Source organism: Neoarius graeffei, chromosome 15 (genome assembly GCF_027579695.1).
Source record: "Neoarius graeffei isolate fNeoGra1 chromosome 15, fNeoGra1.pri, whole genome shotgun sequence".
NCBI lineage: Eukaryota > Metazoa > Chordata > Actinopteri > Siluriformes > Ariidae > Neoarius > Neoarius graeffei.
In genome coordinates this window covers 36,379,036-36,400,989 of record NC_083583.1, presented here as the reverse complement: position 1 = coordinate 36,400,989, position 21,954 = coordinate 36,379,036, and the positions used below count along the sequence as shown (strand labels likewise).

At 43.9% G+C, this 21,954-nt stretch overlaps 1 protein-coding gene across 2 annotated transcripts in view; it reads right to left on the bottom strand.

Annotated features, from left to right (window-relative positions):
• Positions 1-21,954, bottom strand: part of cdc14ab (cell division cycle 14Ab) — a 106,167-nt gene that overhangs the window by 64,306 nt on the left and 19,907 nt on the right. For both annotated transcript variants that reach the window (XM_060941219.1, XM_060941220.1), the window contains exon 5: positions 14,942-15,021. In XM_060941219.1, coding sequence (XP_060797202.1) covers positions 14,942-15,021 — 80 coding nt within the window. The remainder of the gene's footprint in view (positions 1-14,941; positions 15,022-21,954) is intronic.

Below are 21,954 nucleotides of genomic sequence, written 5' to 3'. Positions count from 1 at the left end.
AGGCGTTAATACTCAACACAAGACAAATATTACAAAAACAACTAGAAAAACACATTTCAAGACCGCATCGGTAATAATGTTAATGCAAGGTCTTCATATGTGACGTGTGTCAGTTCCTTTGTACTGGGTAATGGGGCAGAGTGGCTCAGGGTTCTGCTGGGATCGCTACACTCGCCCCCTCACCTCCTGCTAATTTTTACGCTCCAAATGCCAAAAGGCATGCATTCAAGAAATCTCATTATGAAAGCAGCTCATGACAAGCATTCATTTGAAATTAAAATTACAGACATTCAAGGCTGATTTATGAAGATTTCATTCCTTGACTGGCATCGTGATGCTGGCAGAAGCGTTTTTGAAATGTTCGGTTCTCTCTTATGTAAACCTCACTCTGGCTCAGTGATAAATTGAGCAGCAAGCTTTACAGACTCCAGTACTCAATAGTTTAATACGAGTGCAAAATGCTCAACAGGGCAAAAACATATTTGCCCCTTTTCCACCAAAGCAGTTCCAGGGCTGGTTCGGGGCCAGTGCTTAGTTTGGAACCGGGTTTTCTGTTTCTACTGACAAAGAACTGGCTCTGGGGCCAGAAAAACCGGTTCCAGGCTAGCACCAACTCTCTGCTGGGCCAGAGGAAAGAACCGCTTACGTCAGCGGGGGGCGGAGTTGTTAAGACCAACAACAATAAGACCACGAAAGATCGCCATTTTTAAGCGACGAGAAGCAGCAGCTGTGCAAACGCGAAGTCATCCATTATTATTGTTGTTGCCGCTGCTGCTTCTTCCGTGTTGTTTTTGCTTTGATATTCGCGCCAAGGTTTATGTAAACGTAGCGCCGTAACTGACGTATACAGCGACGTAATGACGTGGCTCCGCTTAGCACCGTGAGCTATGGAAAAGCAAACTGGTTCTCAGCTGGCTCGCAAGTTGAACAAGTTGTGAACCAGCACCAGCACTGGCCCCGAACCAGCCCTGGAACTGATTTGGTGGAAAAGGGGTAATTGTGATACTTGAATATACGCCCTGACTAATGGCCCTTTTCCAATACCCTTTTTCAGCTCACTTCAGCTCGCTTCAGCCCGACACGGCTCACGTTTCGACTATCTCAGAGCAGCACGACTCAGCTCGCTTCAGCCCTGCTCAGCCCCCAAAACTCACACGGTTTTGGAGTGGGGCTGAAGCGAGCCAAACCGAGCTGAGTGGGGCTAGGGGCGTGAGGAGACACTCCCCTGTGCACTGATTGGTGAGGAGGAGTGTCCTCACATGCTCACACACGCCCCGCGAACACGCTGGGATCTGTAAACACCGTAAACCCGGAAGAAGAATTACGAATTACGAGAATTATGAAGCCTTATGCGCCTCGCCTCATCTATACGCTCTTGCCAGTATCTGTTGGTGTTGTCGGTGACAACAAGCCACAGCACCAAGACCAGCAACACTAACGACTCCATGTCCTCCATGTTTATTGTTTACTATCCGGGTCGTGAGACTACCGCTTAAAAGATCACTGATGTCACTGTTTGCGCCGCCTAACGACATCACGTGACGTCCACCCACTTTCGCTAACTCCACCCAATGTGTCCACCCACTTCCAGCCAGCACGGTTCAGCGCGCTTGTAGTCGAAATGCAACTCCAACAGCCCCGCTCAGCTCGACTCAGCCCGGCACGGCTCAGCCCAACTCAGCCGCGTTTGTAGTGGAAAAGCGGCATAAGAGACTGTGGACGCCAAAAGATCCGTGACATACCCAGGAATTTGCAAATTTCTTTTTTTGGAATATCGAAACATCATCAAATACTGTCAAAGTTCTTAAACTTATTCAGACTGAAGTAGTTTTTTACGTGGAGAAGTGGGCTTGTGTGATTACTGCAGGGCTTAGTCCCATCTGAATCATGTCATTTTCATGGACTGCGTGCATATCTGGGAAAAATTAAGCCATATTTTACCTTCTATAAAATGACCAATAGAAATAACCCCAAGTAATATATAAGCCATCAGAAATGAGATGTGGATAAGGATTCCATTAAGAGGTTTTGTGCTTTTTCTTCAGTATAAAGACACTCTGGGAAGCACTCGTCTTTTTCTATCATCTCCTGCTGAAACCAAAGCAAAGGTACAGCCCACATACTTGGTCACATAACTCAGTAATGATCAAGCACAATGTGCACGGCAACGTTCAGCACAAGAGCTTATAATAACAGGAACAACAGTGAGACAGCCTCTGACAACATTACTTAACATACACGGGACACTACAGAAGCTTTTATTGATGCGATTACATTTATGTAACCAGCCATCATCTGTAGTCGCTTATCCTGTGCAGGGTCGCAGGCAAGCTGCAGCCTATTCCAGCTGACTATGGGCGAGAGGAGGGGTACATCCTGGACAAGTCGCCAGGTCGTCGTAGGGCTCATTTATGTAACCCAGACGTGGACAAAGTACAGATCCCATTGGTCAAATGTTACTCTGATACAAGTGAAAGTTGTACAGTCAATTTTTTACTCAAGTCAAAAGTACTGAAGTACTTGCTTTTAAAAATACTTAAGTATTAAAAGTACATTTTCTGTCAATGCATCGTTATATTATTGACAACACTTACAAAACCTAATGCCGTGACCAAAGACAGAAATGTGAATTCAGAAAATGAACGCATGCTGTGCCATCATGGTGGTTTAACGTTAAGCTAGCTAGTCAGTGAAGCTCCACCTGACATGCTAGCAAACACTCTTCAAACTCGAAATCATATTGGGTAGCTAATGCTACTAGAAAAGAAAGATTTCTACATTGTTTATTTGGCAAGATTATGCTAAAACATATTTCTGAAAGGACTTCAGATAAGTTAACGTTATTCATGTTAGCGTAACTCCATGTTTACATGCTAACAAATAGTGTCCAAGTTAACTAGCTGTGTTCAAGGAACAGTCCACCGTACTTCCATAATGAAATATGCGCTTATCTGAATTGAGACGAGCTGCTCCGTATCAATGCGCTGCCGAAGCGCGCAGAAGGTGCTAGTACGCCTGTCATTATAGTGCGGACTTTCCATAGCATAGAAAATCGCTACGTTTCAATTTGTGTAACCGAACTTGTTTCATATCACTGGTCATATAAACCTATGTAAACAGGAAAAACGCGGAAGGAGTTTGGTTGCATCTAACTACAGCCCCAAAAAATACCGTTGGCCATGCTGAGCCTAGCTACATTGCTAACAGGAGTGACGGCGCGTCTGACTGACTGGGAGGTCGCGCAAAGCTCGGAGAGGTACGGAGCAGCTCGTCTCAATTCAGATAAGAGCATATTTCATTATGGAAGTACGGTGGACTGTTCCTTTAACATTAGCTGTGGACAAAGGTGATGGCAACTTGGCGAGCAAGTCCATAGAAAGTCCTTTGACTAACCAGACTGCATAGCTATTGCAACATTATCGCTAGCTCTAAAAGCACAGACAACTTCGTTGCAAGCTTTCTCTTGGAATAAAACGTTTGCATCCCTCAATATGCTTCCACAGATTGGATGGCGAGTTTTTGTAGGCTGTGATGTGGTTCGTTTTCGGCAAGCAAAGCAAACATTTAAAACAAAACAAATCTTTAATCCTTTCAGAAAACTGAAACATGGGTTCTAGGTATGGCCATGAGTGCGTGCGTTCCCCAGAAGAACCGCCTCCTTCCATTCTGCCATCAACTGAACAATCATGTTCAAATAATGCTGCTGAGAAATCACTGAACTTGATTTTATACAGTCTATGGATGTGACGTGACCCTAGTGATTACGGACAGGCTGTCTCAGTGTCACCTGCCAAAAAAACAATCACGTTTTAGAAAAGAAAAAAACCTTTACAGAATCTATGCCGGAAGCGCTTCATTCACATCACGAACATGGAGCAGCGGCAAACCTTTAACACAGCGGTAGATGCTGTATTGAAAGCATTCAACGGGAAGTTCTCTTTGAAAACGGAGCAAAGAGCAGCCCTGGAGGTATTTATTGAAAGGAAGGACATTTTCGCCTTGCTCCTGACCAGCTTTGGTAAGAGTTTAATCTACCAGTTAGCCCCGTCGCGTCGCATACGTCAGAGGAAAGAGTGATGTGATTGGTTTAAGCTTCGTCACAGCCTTTTCTGGCTTCGACCAGTAGCAAACTGAGGCATTTCAGGGAGGTGGGTCAACCACGGGCTCTGGGAAACGGTTTGGCTTAATAGCTTGGCCAGACCAATAGCTCGGAGAGCTCTGAAGTCGTGTTAGCCAGGCTAGAAAAATTCAGTAACTAAAATAAACCATTTACAATACCACAGGTAAACCAATAGGAAGGTACATAATGGAGTTAAATACGTAGACCACTGGATTTTGTTTTTTGACTGAAAAGGTTCCTATTAAAAAAAAAAGTTTATGAAGTGCTAGACTAATTCTCCACACCCATGGTTTTTCTAGCAGTGACAAATACCCTTTCAAAACCCCTCATTAATGAAACCGCTCCACCAGAGCCCTAATCCAAGCCCTACAAAAATGACCTTGTATCACATACAGCACAGCTCTGACTCTTCAGTGTCTACAAAATTCTTTTAAGTCTAATGCTGACAGTGTGCGCAGAATCAGGGTGTGTAAAAACAAGCTCATCTGGAAAGCAGCAGGCACTGAGCTGCCAAACCAGGAGCCACAAGGCTCGACAGATCAACAAGCCTGCTCATACAGGGCTGACTGACCTAATGCTCACGCAGATACACATTTACAGTTGGTGTATAGGCTTTAGATACACATCACAGATGGCAATCATTTACAACCTCACAATCCATGCAAGTGACCACGAATACTTTATCCTCGAGAGTTTGGTATATTTTGTAAATAACCACACATCCCCGGGCGGCACGGTGGTGTAGTGGTTAGCGCTGTCACCTCACAGCAAGAAGGTCCGGGTTCGAGCCCCGTGGCTGGCGAGGGCCTTTGTGTGGAGTTTGCATGTTCTCCCTATGTCCGCGTGGGTTTCCTCCGGGTGCTCCGGTTTCCCCCACAGTCCAAAGACATGCAGGTTAGGTTAACTGGTGACTCTAAATTGACCGTAGGTGTGAATGTGAGTGTGAATGGTTGTCTGTGTCTATGTGTCAGCCCTGTGATGACCTGGCGACTTGTCCAGAGTGTACCCCGCCTTTCGCCCATAGTCAGCTGGGATAGGCTCCAGCTTGCCTGCGACCCTGTAGAACAGGATAAAGCGGCTACAGATAATGAGATGAGATGAGACCACACATCCCTTAAAAAAAAAAAAGTGGTCTGTGGTTCACGTCCACTGAACTGTGGAAGCTCTTTGTTCTCAGCTTCACATCCCACATAATGTAATTGATTCAGCTTGTCACATTACTCCCTGTTTCATGTTCATGATGGTGAGAGAGGGTTGTTATGGTCAGTAGAGGAAACAGAACTCCATGCTGATATACAGTACCAGTCAAAAGTTTGGACACACGGGGCGTCATAGCTCAGGTGGCTAAGGCGCCATACCATAAATCCGGGGACCTGGGTTCAATTCCGACCCAAGATCATTTCCCGATCCCTCCCTGTCTCTCTCTCCTGCTTATTTCCTGTCTCTACACTGTCCTATCCAATAAAGGTGGAAAAAAAGCCCAAAAAAAATCTTTAAAAAAAAAAAGTTTGGACACACCACCTAATTCAATGGTTTTCCTTTATTTTTATTAATTAAAAGGCAATTCATGTAAAAAGTAATGATGGATGTTGTTTCTCTTTACTTAGTTGAGTGGCTCTTGACATAATATGGATTACTACAGTGGTGGAATAGGACTGTTTATTTTTATTATTTACTATTTATTGCTTGATCTCAAACGCATTAACACGACAAACAACTGCACTAATTAACTTTTGACGAGGCACGCCTGTTAATTGAAAAGCATTCCAGGTGACTCCCTCATGAAGCTGGTTAAGATAATGCCAATAGTGTGTAAAGCGTCAAGGTAAATGCTGGATACTTTGAAGAATCTAAAATATCAAACTTTTTTTTTTGAACACTTTCATTTACCACAAAATTCCAGATGTTATTTCATAGTTTTGATGTCTTCAGTATTGTTCTACAACGTAGAAAATAGTCAAAATACAGAAAAACCTATGAATGAGTAAGCATGTCCAAATTTCTGACTGGTACTGTATAAAATCAGACTTTCATACTGTCGCAAATTCCCATACCTCCATGTTCCTGTTATGTTTTGTTTACGTAACAAGGGAAGACTCGCAGTGGAGGACTCTGTGTTTACATCAGTGATGCCTGGTGCCGCGATGCTGTCGTGGTCTGCAAATACTTCTCACCACTGGTGGAGTTTATAATTATTAAGCGCTGGCCATTCTACCTGCCGAGGGAATTTACAGCCATATTGCTGGTAGCAATATACATCCCTCCCGGCTCCAATAACAACAGGAGTGAAGCACTGAATGAACTCTATCAGCACATCAGTGAGCAGCAGACAGTCCACCCAGATGCTTTCCTCATCCTGGCTGGGGATTTCAAATCATGTAAACCCCAAGAGCATGTTTCCAAAACTCTATGGACATATCAACTTTCCCACACGTGGAAACAATACTCTGGACAATGTTTACACCATGCATAAAGACGCCTACAAAGCCCTACCCCTCCCCCACCTTGGGGCCTCAGATCACTCCACTGTTATGCTAATGCCAGCATACAGGCCACTGGTTAAAGTCACCAAACCAGCTACAAAGCAGATACGTGTGTGGCCAGAGGGGTCCTCAGAGGCACTCCAGGACCGTTTTTCCACCACTGACTGGAGCATGTTCAGACAGGCGGCCACCTACATCATCATCACAGATCTCCAGGAGTACACGGAGACCGTCACTGCCTACATGAGGAAGTGCATGGACTAGGGATGTTAACCGATGGCCGTTTGACCGATGGTTGACCGAATCAACGTCAACCGGTTAATTTTTTTTGGTTGTCGGTTAAAAAAAAAAAAAATCATTTTGAAGCTGCCGATTCTGGAGCGGAGAACCTGGAATTCTATGTTGTAAACGCTTGGGGCATGCCATGCGGTGTAAGGACGACAGCTGACAAATCAGAAACACCCATTCAGTCATGTCCCGCCCTCCCACCCCAGTTAAAGACAGCTGACAAATCAGAAACACCCATTCAGTCATGTCCCGCCCTCCCGCCCCAGTTGAAGACAGCTGACAAATCAGAAACACCCATTCAGTCATGTCCCGCCCTCCTGCCCCAGTTGAAGACAGCTGCCACTCGGCGAAAGAAAAGTGTAGACACAGGCTTTTTAGCTTACAAATTACTATTCTGTTTTTTTTTTTTAATTATTATTAGAAGGCACATCGAGTTTAGTCCTGCCTTGGCCAGTGCATTCTGAAAGTATGTTTCGGTCTGTAGCCAACAATGCATGTTATTGCAGATCATATCTCTCCACACAAACTAAAGGCGCAGATGCTGACTTTTGGAGGAAAGGGGAGAGAATGAAATGACAGCGGTGTCTGGAGGGGGAGTGACAAACGCAGCTTTTATGTCTGTGAGCCAAGTCGGTGACGGCTTCAGACCAACTTCAATACCATGCAGTAATGGCGTGTTGATATTGGTAACGGCGTTATAATGATTGTAGCTAATTAATTATATTACCCGGCGTTATAACAGCCTTTATTTTAACACCGTTATTCCCATCACTGAATGTTATGTACTTCTTCTAGCACTTGACTATTTTCAACGCCATCATGGCCAACTGAAACTGTCTCTAAGCTGGAGCCATTTGTCCTTCGCTCCAATACAAACCCCTCGACATCAGTGCCGCGTTTGACTAAATGTTTCGTGCTGTAGAAAAGGTAATGTGAGTGGAGGGCAGCGACTGGGACTGAATGTGCAGATGCTCGTGGTTAGATTTAGAATAGATTCTAATAATTCCAATTCTAGAATTTTAAACTCGTAGGTTAACCGACTTTAACTGGCTAATGAGGCTCAGTGGTCGGTCAAGATTTTTTTTTAGTTTTCGCCATCCCTAGCATGGACGACGTTACAGTCACCAGAACCATCTTCATTCGGGCCAATCAGAAGCCATGGGTGACAGGGGAAGTCCACAGGCTTCTGTGGGCTCAGAACACCGCCTTCAGAGCTGGGGATGAAGTGGGCCTGAGGACAGCTAGGGCCAACCTGTCACGAGGCATCAGGGTGACCAAGAGACAGTATTCCAGGTACATTGCTGACTATTTCAACGACAGCAGAGACTCCAAGAACCTGTGGCAGGGGATTCAGACCATCACAGACTACAAGCCCTCACCGCAGACCTGTGACAACTCCACGTCTCTGCTGAATCAGTTGAACGACTTTTTCGCTCGCTTTGAGGCAGACAACAGCACCACGGCACAGAAGACTCCACCACCTCCCAGCGACCAGGTGTTGACACTGTCCCCAGACAGCGTGAAGAGAGCTCTCAGGACGACAAATGCACGAAAAGCCTCAGGTCCTGATAACATTCCTGGTCATGTCCTGAGAGACTGTGCCAAGGAGCTCACAGACATCAACATCTCGTTGAGCCAGGCTGTTGTCCCCACGTGCCTCAAAGCCACCACCATCATCCCGGTCCCGAAGAAGCCGTCTCCCTCCTGCTTCAATGACTACCGCCCTATCGCACTCACTCCCATCCTCATGAAGTGCTTCAAGCGGCTAGTCATGCGGCATATCAAGTCTGCCCTCCCCCCCGCCCTGGACCCCTTCCAGTTTGCATATCAGTCCAACCGTTTGACCGATGACGCCATCTCCACTGCCCTCCACTCAGCTCTCACCCACCTGGAGACAAAAGACTCGTATGTCAAAATGCTGTTCATAGACTTTAGCTCAGCATTCAACACAATCATTCCTCAGCAGCTCATTCATAAACTGGACCAGCTGGGACTCAACACCTCCCTGGGCAACTGGCTGCTGGACTTCCTGACGGGGAGACCACAGGCAGTACGGGTCGGCAGCAACTCCTCCAACACCATCACACTGAACACGGGGGCCCCCCAAGGACGTGTGCTGAGCCCCCTCCTCTTCACTCTGCTGACCCACGACTGCACGCCAACATCCAACTCTAATCTCTTCATTAAGTTTGCAGATGACACGACTATGGTGGGTCTCATCAACAATGGCGATGAGACAATCTACAGGAGTGAGGTGAGACGTTTGGCCTTGTGGTGCAAGGACAACAATCTCCGCCTGAACATGGAGAAGACGAAGGAGATTGTTGTGGACTTCAGGAGAGCGCACACCCAGCATGCTCCACTATCTATTGACGATGCTGCAGTGGAGAGGGTGAGCAGCACCAAGTTTCTGGGTGTGCACATCTCTGAAGACCTGTCCTGGAGCAATAACACCGGATCACTGGCCAAAAAAGCCCAACAGTGTCTGTACTTCCTCCGCAAACTGAGGAGAGCAAGAGTCCCGGCCCCCATCATGCACACATTCTACAGAGGCATCATCGAGAACATCCTGACCAGCTGCATCACCGTGTGGTACAGCGCCTGCACCGTGTCCTGCTGCAAGACTCTGCAGCGCATCATGAGAGCAGCTGAGAGGATCATTGGTGTCTCTCTCCCTTCTCTAATGGATATTTATAACTCCCGCCTCACCCGCAAAGCCATCTGGATTGCAGGTGACCCCACCCACCCATCTCACAGCCTCTTCAGTCTGCTGCCATCAGGGAGGAGACTGCGGAGTCTCCGGGCCAAAACCAGCAGGCTCAAGGACAGTTTCTTTCACCAGGCGGTCAGAAGGCTCAACTCTCTCCCTGTTCTGCCCCTCGTCCCCCCTCTGCCCCCTGCCACAGATTCTGCTCACACACACCCCTGCCCCCCCTTCAGCATCTGACACGTCACCCTCACAGTCTCCCCCCCCCAAACACACATACTCTCAACGTTCATTAACACACTGAACTCAGGGACTGCACATTTCACTTTACCTCACTCATTTGCACTATTCCGCACTACCTCACCTTAACAGCTATTATTGTTTATACTGCGTATTTCATTTTCATGTTTACCTGCTATACCTCAAGTGCCCTTGACTGTTTATTTGCACCAATTTTTTTTTTTATTTATATATATATATATATATATATATATATATATATATATATATATATATATATATATATATATATATGGCGGCACGGTGGTGTAGTGGTTAGCGCTGTCGCCTCACAGCAAGAAGGTCCTGGGTTCGAGCCCCGTGGCCGGCGAGGGCCTTTCTGTGTGGAGTTTGCATGTTCTCCCCGTGTCCGCGTGGGTTTCCTCCAGGTGCTCCGGTTTCCCCCCACAGTCCAAAGACATGCAGGTTAGGTTAACTGGTGACTCTAAATTGACCGTAGGTGTGAATGGTTGTCTGTGTCTATGTGTCAGCCCTGTGATGACCTGGCGACTTGTCCAGGGTGTACCCCGCCTTTCGCCCGTAGTCAGCTGGGATAGGCTCCAGCTTGCCTGCGACCCTGTAGAAGGATAAAGCGGCTAGAGATAATGAGATGAGATGAGATGAGATATATACATGTGTGAGTGTTTAGTCTATGTCTAGTTCTTATCTAGAGTGTTTATACTGTTTATATTGTTTATTTCAATTATTCTATTTTTATTTATTGCATTGCCTGTTTGCACCGTGGGTCAGAGAGGACTGAAATTTCATCTGTGCTGTATGTCGAGCATGTATAGCATATTTGACAATAAAGTTGACTTGACTTGACATAGCCATGTGCAAGTCTGGTCTCTGCCCGTCTCATCATTAGTTTAGGTCCCTGTTGTATTGTGATTGTGTGCAAATGTTCTGAATTAGTTCCTACTCCTAATCTGTTTGTCTGCTTATATCGTCTTGCTTTATTTTCTCATTGCAAACTCTCGTCCATGTACGTGTGTACATGTGACTTGTGTACCTGTGAGCCGTTTTCTCCCATACGTCCTTGTTTCCTAGTTCCCGGTTTTTGAATTTTTGCTCAACTTCTGGTTTTGACTCGCACTTGTTTTCTTGTTCATGATTATGGATCACCACTGCTGTTTTGTCTGCGTAGAATATGGACACCGATAAATAAAACAGTGACTATGCACAATCAGCTTGCTGTTAACTCATGCATGTTACACTTAGGACTGGAACGCTGTAAATCTCACCTTTGTGGTGTGAGTGCTTGCACAAAATGCAAAACACTAAAACCCACATCAGCCTGCATAGATAAAAATCTTTGTATACGAGCACCTTTGCAGATATTTCTACACGATTACAGAAAATGTTGAATAATCAGCTGAGCTGTACTTGGCAAACTTGCTGTACCTTCAAGCAGAAATGAAACCGGAAAAGAGCAATCTCTGAACTCAGACCCACCCAGCTTCTCAGAAAACTGGGTGTGGAAAGCTTCAAGTTAGACTAGGGGGCAAATCAGAAAATCAGTTTTAATTTTTAAAAAAGGAATGGCATGGAACATGTTGTAAGAAGTGTATGGGCTTGGAATGAAGAATATCAGTATAAATCCATATAAACACCTCTTGTACATGTTAGTTTAGTGTTTGCAGCTCATGCTGCTGGATCTACACCACTTTCTCCAAGTCATACCCGATAACAGACAAATCTAAGAGACATTTCCTTTAATTTTGATAATATCTGCATCCTGCCAAGCCTTCAACAGCTACTGCCTCACTGAGCCACAAGAACACACCATACATCAGTGTCTCGAACTCATGGAAAAGTCTGTTGAGTGAAACCAGAACTTGAAGGTTAACATGTTTCAGCCGCTAGTCTAAAAACAAACCCGAAAAGACTACAGGTCTTAAGACCACTCCCTTCCTGTTCTCCTTCATTGCTTAAACGGGTAAAAATGACTTCAGCATCTTGGATGAGTTAATATGCAAAGTCACACAACAACACTAGGTGTAAACTGAAGAAGTGCTCAAAACCAAAACCCATCCAAATCCTGTTTTGTTTTGGGGTTTTTTGGAAAAAAAAAAAAACACCACAAACTATTGCAATAATGTGGATCTAAAGATTGATTCAGCGCCAACAACCAAAACAGCAAAACTCCTTAACTTTAAACTTATTTACTTCTTAATTAGAGAGCATTTACCACTTTGTAATGTTGCCAATCCTTCTCACAACACTTAAAAGATGTCAATGGGCTGAAGACACCAAGTGATGAAGCGTTTGCTAGCAGTTTGTTAGCAAACCTATCTATAAAGCTACATAGCATGTACAGTACTGGAAATGGAGTTAGAACTGGAACTAGAAGTGAAACTGGAACTACTAGCAGTACATGGAACTGGTGCTGGAACTGGCATTGAATTTGGGAAGTAGAACTTGAAAAGAAACACAGAACTGAAGGCAGATTTGGAGCATAGGCATGGTGTTAGAACTGTAACTGGAGTTGGAAACGGAGTTGGAACTGGAACACGGCAGTGGAACTGGATAAAGGAAATAGTCAGTGCGTTTACATGCACAAAGAGAAAATCGAATTTCTGCCGTAGCTCGACTGAAATCGAAGTTCTAAATGCCATGGAAACACCTTAGCTCGGCTGAAATCAAACCGAACTGGATTTCTCGTAATCGATCTACGCGACCTAGATTATGCGATTGTAGCCGAGCTACTTAGTGCATGTAAACCCTATCGAGCTACGTAGTTGAGCTACTTACTTCAGCACTGCCCCTTCCGGAAGTGACGAGACCACAAGCGGGAAACACAACAGCCTCGGTCGACATGACAACAGTCGTAGTAGCGAGCAGCAGAAGAGGTCAGGAGGAACAAGGAGAATGAACGTCGTCGTTCTTCTTGTGAACACGGAACTGATGACTTTGTTTATACTCTTGAATAGCTCTTCATGACAACAACCGGAAGTGTACCAACACGATGGGGCGTGTAGCGCCATCTGTGGCTCGGGTGCACAATGTACCTCACACAATAGCTCGATTTCCTTGTGTGCATGTAGGATTGGATTTCTCTGGCACCCCTGCTGGGACCCTTAGCTCGATTACTGACAGCAGCTCGATTTAGATGTGCATGTAAATGCACTGACTGTTAGAAATGGAGGTCGAACTGGAAATGGTGTTGGAACTGGAACTGGAGATGGAAATGGTGTTGGAATGAGAACTGAAATCTTCAGTATTGTAATAGAATACTTTGTCCATCACCCATTCCTAGTTACAATACCATTATTCTGACTTTATTCTGATGCTGAGTTAAATATGGCATAAGCAAATACCAAAATGCTGCTATTGAATAAAACCCTGCACCTATATATTATAGATTTAGTATTGATCCCCCTCCCCAGGTTCAGAAAATAGTATAAAGGCCTGTGTTTTTAGCACTGTAACCAGTGTGTTCAAGCTTAAAAGTAGGTGAGAGACAGTTAGTACTAAACATAGTGCTAGATCCTGTGAGCTCTACACTGAGCTCATGTTAATTCTTTATATGGCTCCATTCATCCAAATCACATTAGCATGTGATTCATCTATCTGATTTGTCACCTTAGTGTTTGCGGATTTAGAAGTTGATTTAAATTGTTGGGCAATTTTGCAACAGGCGTAATGTTACAACCGTGCAAACACAAGCACATTTACTTCCTGTATTAGCTCACTACAGGACATTATGTAACCGGATTTCTCCAGAAGTGCCAAGGCTACCAGAGAACGCTCTGACAAAGCTCTTTTTATCACCAGAACAGTCATACAGTCTGTAACAAGCACGTCTTTGTGATTAGACAAGAGGCCAATCAAGAGCAAAGAATGGAAGAATGGATGATTTTAAAAAAAAAAAAAAAAACACATGAAGCGTCCATCAAATCCAGGGAATCAAATCTACAATGTAAAACACACAGATCGAGGCTTCATTTCATTTACACTCCAGGTGACAGGGAGAGTCATGATCATTAAATGTTAAACAAATCAGGAATGTCAAGGCAGGCTATAAAACATGTGGCACTGATGCAACACTTGGCATAATAACCATTAAAAAGCTCACAGATTTACAGCAAGGAGCTCATAAATATAATAAAATGTGATTGCAGTGCTGACTAGTGTGTCCATGAACAAACCTGGAGGCAAGATAAATATTTGCTTCCCTGCAAGCTCAGACAAGCCTGGAGGATTGAATATGATCGAATTCAATACTGTAACTCAAACACAACTGAAATCTGATGCTAATCTCCATGCAGGGTGATCAAGATTGCCAAGGGTCTCAGAAGGGGGGGGCACACCCACGCAGCGTGAAAGCAAGTGCCAGACACGCTAATTAGAAATCTGTTCATACAGACTGTACAGCTAGAGCTAAAGGTCAAGAGTCATTCAAATAAAATACAAAATCACTGTTAGAAAGACGACTCCGGGACATAAACGACTTTTAATGCAGCTTCCATTCAGACAATTTTTATAAAAGCGGCAAAGTGAAGGTCAAACAGCAGGAAATCTGCCTCCTGTTCATATTCCTCAGAGTAGAAAAACTTTTGTAAACTTATGCAATGGTTTCTCTTCAAACAGAGCTCAGAACAGATTATATACGACTATATAATAACTATACAGGAATTCACTTTTTGAGAGAGAGAGAGAGAGAGAGAGAGAGAGAGAGAGAGAGAGAGAGAGAGAGAGAGAAAAAGAGAGAAAGGAAGGAAGGAAGATGAATGAAAAGACAGGAAGAAGAGAATGAAAGTGGGAAATAAAACAGAATGAGAGAAAAAATAAAGGAAGAAAAGTGAATAAGCAGAAGGAATAACATCTTACACTGCAGTGTATTAAACGCTTTCAGGAGGAGTCTCTCTCTCTCTCTCTCTCTCTCTCACACACACACACACACACACACACACACACACGAGTGACAGGTGACAACTCGGGTCGCGTGCGCACACACAATGTTCACATGAGTTACAGGTGACACAACTCAGGTCTCACACACACACCCCCGCAGCTACGCAAGTGTGCTGAAAAGACAAAGCAGCTGAATGTGTTTCTCACCTGAATGGCAGGTAAGAGGCATTAGAGCCAGAGATTAAAGCTCTGTACGCTTCTTCTGGAGTTTTCTTCAGGTAAATCACCTGAGGGAAAGAAATAAACACAATATCAGCAAGCACAGTCCTGAAAAACAAAGTGTTATTCCTGCTTTGATCACAAATACAAGCTAAACTTGCTGAACTTATAAACACACCTAAACTGCATAATGAACACAACTTATTAACAAATCCGACTCTCGGTCACCTCAAAGTAGTCTACTATAAACTACCTGTGTCCTATCCGAGTACCCCTGACCGTTCCCCTTCACATAACCATAACTGTAAAACAGTAGGAGGGATTTCTCTGGAATGGGTATTAGGAGAATAGCAATTTGGAATTAACAATTAACAGGCCTGTAACTGATTATATTAAAACCTGTGTGGTGCTGCTGCTCTACATTACAGGGTGAACGACTGTGCAGGAGACACGGTGAGATTTTAGTGTTTCAATGTGATCAAGAAGCCTAAACAAAGAGAACAGTGCCAAGACTTTAATTTTAGAAAAAATTTAAATCTGAGTGCAACCTCTGTATAACAGCATTATGACAAAATACAAAAGAAAGAAAGAAAGAATCTGGCTATGATTTAGTGCAGAAACATAATGAAGATAAGAAAATGAATATGTGAATTATACTATAAACAAATAACCAAGCTCAAATTGCAGTCACACAAACGCCCACACAAACTAAGGCTACGTTTACATTAGACCGTATCTGTCTCGTTTTCTTCGCGGATGCACTGTCCGTTTACATTAAACCTCCTGGAAACGCCGGGAAACGGGAATCCGTCAGGGTCCACATATTCAATCCAGATCGTGTCAGCTCCGGTGCTGTGTAAACATTCAGAATACGCGAATACGCTGTGCTGAGCTCTAGCTGGCGTCGTCATTGGACAACGTCACTGTGACATCCACCTTCCTGATTCGCTGGCGTTGGTCATGTGACGCGACTGCTGAAAAACGGCGCGGACTTCCGCCTTGTATCACCTTTCATTAAAGAGTATAAAAGTATGAAAATACTGCAAATACTGATGCAAATACTGCCCATTGTGTAGTTATGATTGTCTTTAGGCTTGCCATCCTTCCACTTGCAAGTAGTAAGTGATATGCGCTGGGATCACACACACACAGCGGCTCAGTCCTGAATCGTGGCTTGTGCACTTCACTCGCGCGCTGTGTGAGCTGCGCAGGGCCAGAGTGCGCACCCTCCAGAGGACACTCGCTGTTCAGGGCGGAGTGATTTGGAGCGCAGGATGCCTGCGGAGCCGAGCGTATCCGTGTATTGGCGTTGCTATGTGCACGCAAATCGTGTATTGGTGTTGCTGTGTGCACACTAATCGTTTTAAAAACGTTAATCTGATGATCCGCTGATACGGTCTAATGTAAACATGGGCACAGGGGATTGTTACACACTCGGAGTAAACTCTCGCTGCTGCACTAATTAAAGAGAAGGAGCTGTGAGGAGGAACGTGTCAAAGACCTGTGATTCAGCAGAGAAGGGCTCTTCTCAAACCTGAACCACTCTCATCACACACAGTCAACGAGAGGGGGAGTAGGGACAAAGACAAATAGAGAAGGGCGGCAGAAAAAGACAGAGTGGTTGAAAGAGATACAAGGCGTACTCACACTAGGACTGATTGCCTTGTACCGCTCGAGAGCGAATGATCCCCCTCCCCACTCGCCTGCACTTTATGTTCCAGTCCTGAGTGTGCTTACGTCATCACGATGCAGCTTTACTCACGGACTACAATTTACGTTCATCGATAAGGTGAGAGCCAGACCCAAATAATCCAAATATTCTCGAAGGAATTTAAAAGTGCATGCTCTGTGCAGTTAGCAATCGCACTGCAGGAGCCCAACTACAGCTCTTCCATGCAGGCCAAGTGAAATGCACCCAAGCACAGTACACAGCGATCACGCTAGTCAAATGAACCAGGGGTTCAAACGCCCGTAGGTGCGGTACGGATCGCCTAGTGTGAGTACACCCAAAGAGATGGAAACAGAAGTCCCTTTCACGCACAAAATCTGTTATTCTATGCAGTAAAAACAAAGAATTGATACATTTTCATTCCCACTTAGTCTTCCATAACAGAAATATTACGGATATCGTGTATTCCCACCTGACTGCTACGGAGCGCCAACCATGCAAGACAAGATCTAAAGAATAATTCATGAGACGGCAAGTCCACTGCTGTGAAAAGCCCAAGCTGAGACATTAGCTAGTTAGCAACATGGCACAAGTCGAGCTGCATCATGTTTCTGTTGAGAGAGTTGTCGTCTTCTCGTTTCTGAACATTTGTTTTGTTCAAGCAAAGGCTGCTTATAACATTTTTGTGCAAACAGTAGGACCTCTGTATCTGCTGACTCAGTCAAGCATTACACCTCGAACTACACACCCTGCTTATAGACAGACAGCATAAACCACAAATACCTGCTTTCACTTTGGATACTTATTACTCGCCTTGTTTCAACCACAGCTTCTGTTAGTTTGTCTTGCGTTTGTCTTTATTTTCCATGCTGATGCTTGTTGTGTTCCTCACTTCTACTGTCCTGTTTTCATGACTGGTGTTTTTTTTTTTTGCTGCTTTGACTATCCTGTGTAAATAAAAGTTTTCTGTACTTGCATCAGTGTCTGGCCAAAGCCATGATAAAAACATTAAGTGGAAATGTTAGAATCCCGTTCATGAGAGAGAGAGAGAGAGAGAGAGAGAGAGAGAGAGAGAGAGAGAGAGAGAGAGCACACATTCAAATAACTTAGAGTAAACTGTTATAACAGTTTTATTTTATATTAGTTACTGTTGTTGAAGTTATACTGTATGTAGTTTATTTAAAAAACAAGCATTATATATGGTTCGCTCTTATCCACGGTTTCAGCTATTCGCATTAGATCTTGAAACGAATCCCACATGGATATAGTGCTCCCACTGTATTTGTCAATGTTTCAAGTTTTCTACAGGTTGTTTTACATTGAGGCAGTAGGAGTAGTGCTGTTGCAATATCACTACATCATTTACGTTACCACCAGCAACATCATGACTGGTTACAACCAGGGCTTTGAACCGGTTCAAGGAATGAAAACGAAAACGAAAACCGGGAACTTTTTCGATTTCACATGGAACAGAAACGAAACCAGAAACTTTATTATTTTTTATGTTCCGGAACAGAAACGCTTATTAAAAATAATGGTAACCGGTTAATACCGGTTTTTATTTCGTTCCTCAAAGTTTCCGTAGCCTACAAATAAAAAAGTCATTCTTCTCCTGCGCAAGTTTCTATGACCCGCTGGGGTTCACTTCCTGTGTGACGTTCGCTGACTGAATGGAGAGAGCGGGAGGGTGGACCACTATCACGTCTCCACATCTTAAATAAGAGGTAAATATTGCAGTCTATCGTTATTCAAAAACGTCAATTTCAAACACAATATCAATATATTTGTCCACGTTAATGAGAGGCTCGCGAACATTAAATGACGTTAACCTCCGTTAGCCTATCAATGCATAGGGCCTGACTAGCCTTTGGTAACACACTAAACGAATTATCTTTCATTTTTGGCACTTTTTCTGTTTGTGTAGATGGGAAGACATACTGAGAATCCAAATCGCCAACATTTGAAATAATAATTGTTTTGAATTATTTCTTGTCTTATTTAATGAAGGTTGTAATAGAATTAGCCTACATTTGGCTTAAGCTGGATGAGACAGAGACATAATTTTATAGCCATTTGTTAAACAGCTGACAGGGAACGTTAATTAACCGTTCCGGGAACGAAATGTTTTTGTTCTAACCGGTTCGGGAACGTCTATTTAATGGTGGAACCCAAAACCGGAAACGTTAAAATTCCGTTTCTGTTCGGAACGAACCAATAGGAAAAAATTTCTGGTTCAAAGCCCTGGTTACAACACAGAAATCTGATGGCTCAGAGTCCCGCTGGAGCCGTAACAAACACTTCCATAAATGTTACTAGGTCACCAGGGGATAGATTAAGGCTGCAACTTTGCCGTTTTACTCCCATTCCTACAGGACAGCATTACTGCATAATAATAGAAAATATACGGTTTTCACTGAGAGTGGGAATGGGGTAAGAGAGAAAAATAGAAAGTGTGTGAGAGAGAGAGCAATTTAAAGAGATAAAGAGAGACCGCAAGAAAGACAGAGAGGGGATGAAAGTTATGAGAAGAGAGACAGACAGACAAAGAGAGATAAACAGCAATGTACAGAAAGACAAGAGACAAACACTACGTTCACACTGCAGGCTGAAGTGACTCAAATCCGATTTTTTCGCCCATATGTGACCTGTATCCGATCTTTTATTGACAATGTGAACGACACAGATCCGATTTCTTCAAATCCGACCCAGGCCGTTTGGATATGTGGTCCTAATTCCGATTCCTATCCGATCTTTTCATATGCGACTTCAGTCTGAACCGCCAGGTCGCATTCATCCGGCTTACACGTCATCAACAAGCCACAAACGTCACTATTCTGCGCTGAAGTAGGCGGCGGGTCTCTCAAAAAAAAGTTACAACAACATGGCTTTGATGTTCCTTTGAACGGAGGTTGCAGTCACTACCCCGCAGAACGCCTGAGCCAAAACCCTTGCCCTCTTCCTTCTCAACCTCCTCCTTAACATCAGGCTATTGTGCATGTTCTGGCTCCGTCGCAACAACAACTGCATCATCGCCAGGTACTCCATGCTGGCTACTGTCATACACAGGAAACTTTAGGTTACTTCCGTAAACACTGGCCATGCTCACTGCGTGTGACGTCGTCGTATCCTGCAATGCGCATGCGGAACACTTTTAGGTCGCTTTTCGTTCATACTGAGGATCACATACAAGTCGCATATATTTGTTAATGTGAACGACCTCACAAAAAAATTGGATTTCACAAAAAAAATCGGAATTGAGCATTAAGCCTTGCAGTGTGAACGTAGTGAAAGAGACCCAGAGAGATATAAAGAGACAGAGAGACAGGGATGGAGTGACGGACACAGGAAGAGAGAGATAAGACTATAATGATCTTTCCATTAAACAAATCTGTTAAGAAGCTCAATGGGTAAACACTAAAATCAGACACGTCTTCATAATGTCTGTTTTGCTTGAACAACTTTTCAACAAGAAGTTTGTTCCCGATGATTCAAATCCATGCAAATAATGTGATTCATTACATCTGCAGGATTCCGACTGCAGGATAAACCACCTTTTTCAGGATAAATCTCTCAGAGGGGGATCTGAGGTCAGAGGTCATCAGATGGCATGGTCAGGTTATTCATCTAACAGCAGTTCAGCAGACTAACACCAAAATATAGCAATGGTGTTGTGAAGTTTCCAGAGGATTCCAACACTTGTGTGTCAGGTTCATAACAGAAGATAAGATGCAACATATCTCTCTCTCTCTTTCTCTCATATACCAGTGTGTATGTGCGTGTGTGCGCGTGCATGTGACCTCAGTGTATAGTGAAAGTGGTCCAGGTTTGAGAGAGACCACCGAGTGGTGAACTCACTGACCCGTGTGTGTGTGGTGTGTGTGTGTGTGTGTGTGTGTGTGTGTGTAGACTGGTTGAGTTCAGTAGGAGGCCTTTGCTTTGTTATTCCTGCCTGCGCTGATGAAATATGCAGCAGCCAGACAACAAGATTCAACGTACGACAGATTAAACTCAGTGTGTGATTCTTGATATGACCAACAAGTAGGGCTGGGTACCAAAAATCATTATGCAAAAGGCACCTGTGAAGTATTTCCATACTTCTATATTAAAAAGGGTTTTATTATTATTATTAAAACTATTCAGAGAGAGCGTGAGCATACAGTGGAGGTCTGAAGTTGATAAAGGTTACTGGTGAAATAAAATCCTTAACCTAGCAGTTGCAAAGTCAAGTGAAGCGTTTTTGACCGCTTGAAGAGCAACACTGCTCCGTCACTGCCAGAAATGAGAGAATCTAGGCGAAATACACCCAAAACAAAATATCAGAAAATATCGGAAATATCAGCAAACAAGTTAACAGTGCCAATGACTTTTCCCAAGAGAAAATTATTTACTTTTATGTTTGTCAGTATATGATCAATTTTAATAGGATTTTCACAAATAACAGTCTCTAAAGTTTGCACAGAATGGCGCGGAAAATAAAAAATCATCCAGTTCTGCGGGCGGAAATGCATAGTCGATGAGAGAGGTCAGAGGAGAATGGCCAGACTGGTTCAAGCTAACAGCAAGGCTACAGAAATTCAAACAACCACTCTTCACAACTGCGGTGAGCAGAAAAGCATCTCAGAATGCACAAAACATGTAGAACCTGGAGGCGGATGGGCTACAACAGCAGAACACCACATAAGGATCCACTCCCAACAGACAAGAACAAAAATCTGAGGACACTTTTTTTCCCCCCATCTGCTATCCAACCTTTCAACAAGGAGGAAAAAAAAAAAAAAAAAAAAAAAAATCACACTCCCTCCATAACCAGCTGCCCACCAACTCCAGTAATCTCCTTCACATGACAAGCCAGGGCACTCGTACTACAGGGCAAAAACATCTGCTGGTAGCAGAGGAGCAAAAGGTCAAAGGAAACTGGTAGCAAAAGACAAAAATAAAAAAGATTGGGGTTTTTTTACACTTTAGATTTTTATCATTGCTGAGGTAATGACCAAAGATCCAACCAGCAGCTCTGTGTAAACCTCCACGCTTCTTTTCAGGTTGTGAGAAGAGCCAATTTCAGCACAGGTTCAGAGTTCAGGCTACATTTAGCCTGACAGACAGTGTGCACATCCCTGAGAGAGTGACTTTAAATGTGACACTGTGCGACAGATAATTAGTTTAAACGCGTACAGAAACGTACAGTCACACCTCACTTAAGCGTGAAAACCTATGCTAGGCTGCTTTCCATTTCCAGGTGTGTACGTTTGCAGTGCGTGAAGATTACAAAATGGAGCATGAGCTCATTTTTTATTGCAGCTGATGTTACTCACTATGAGGCCATCGAGATAAA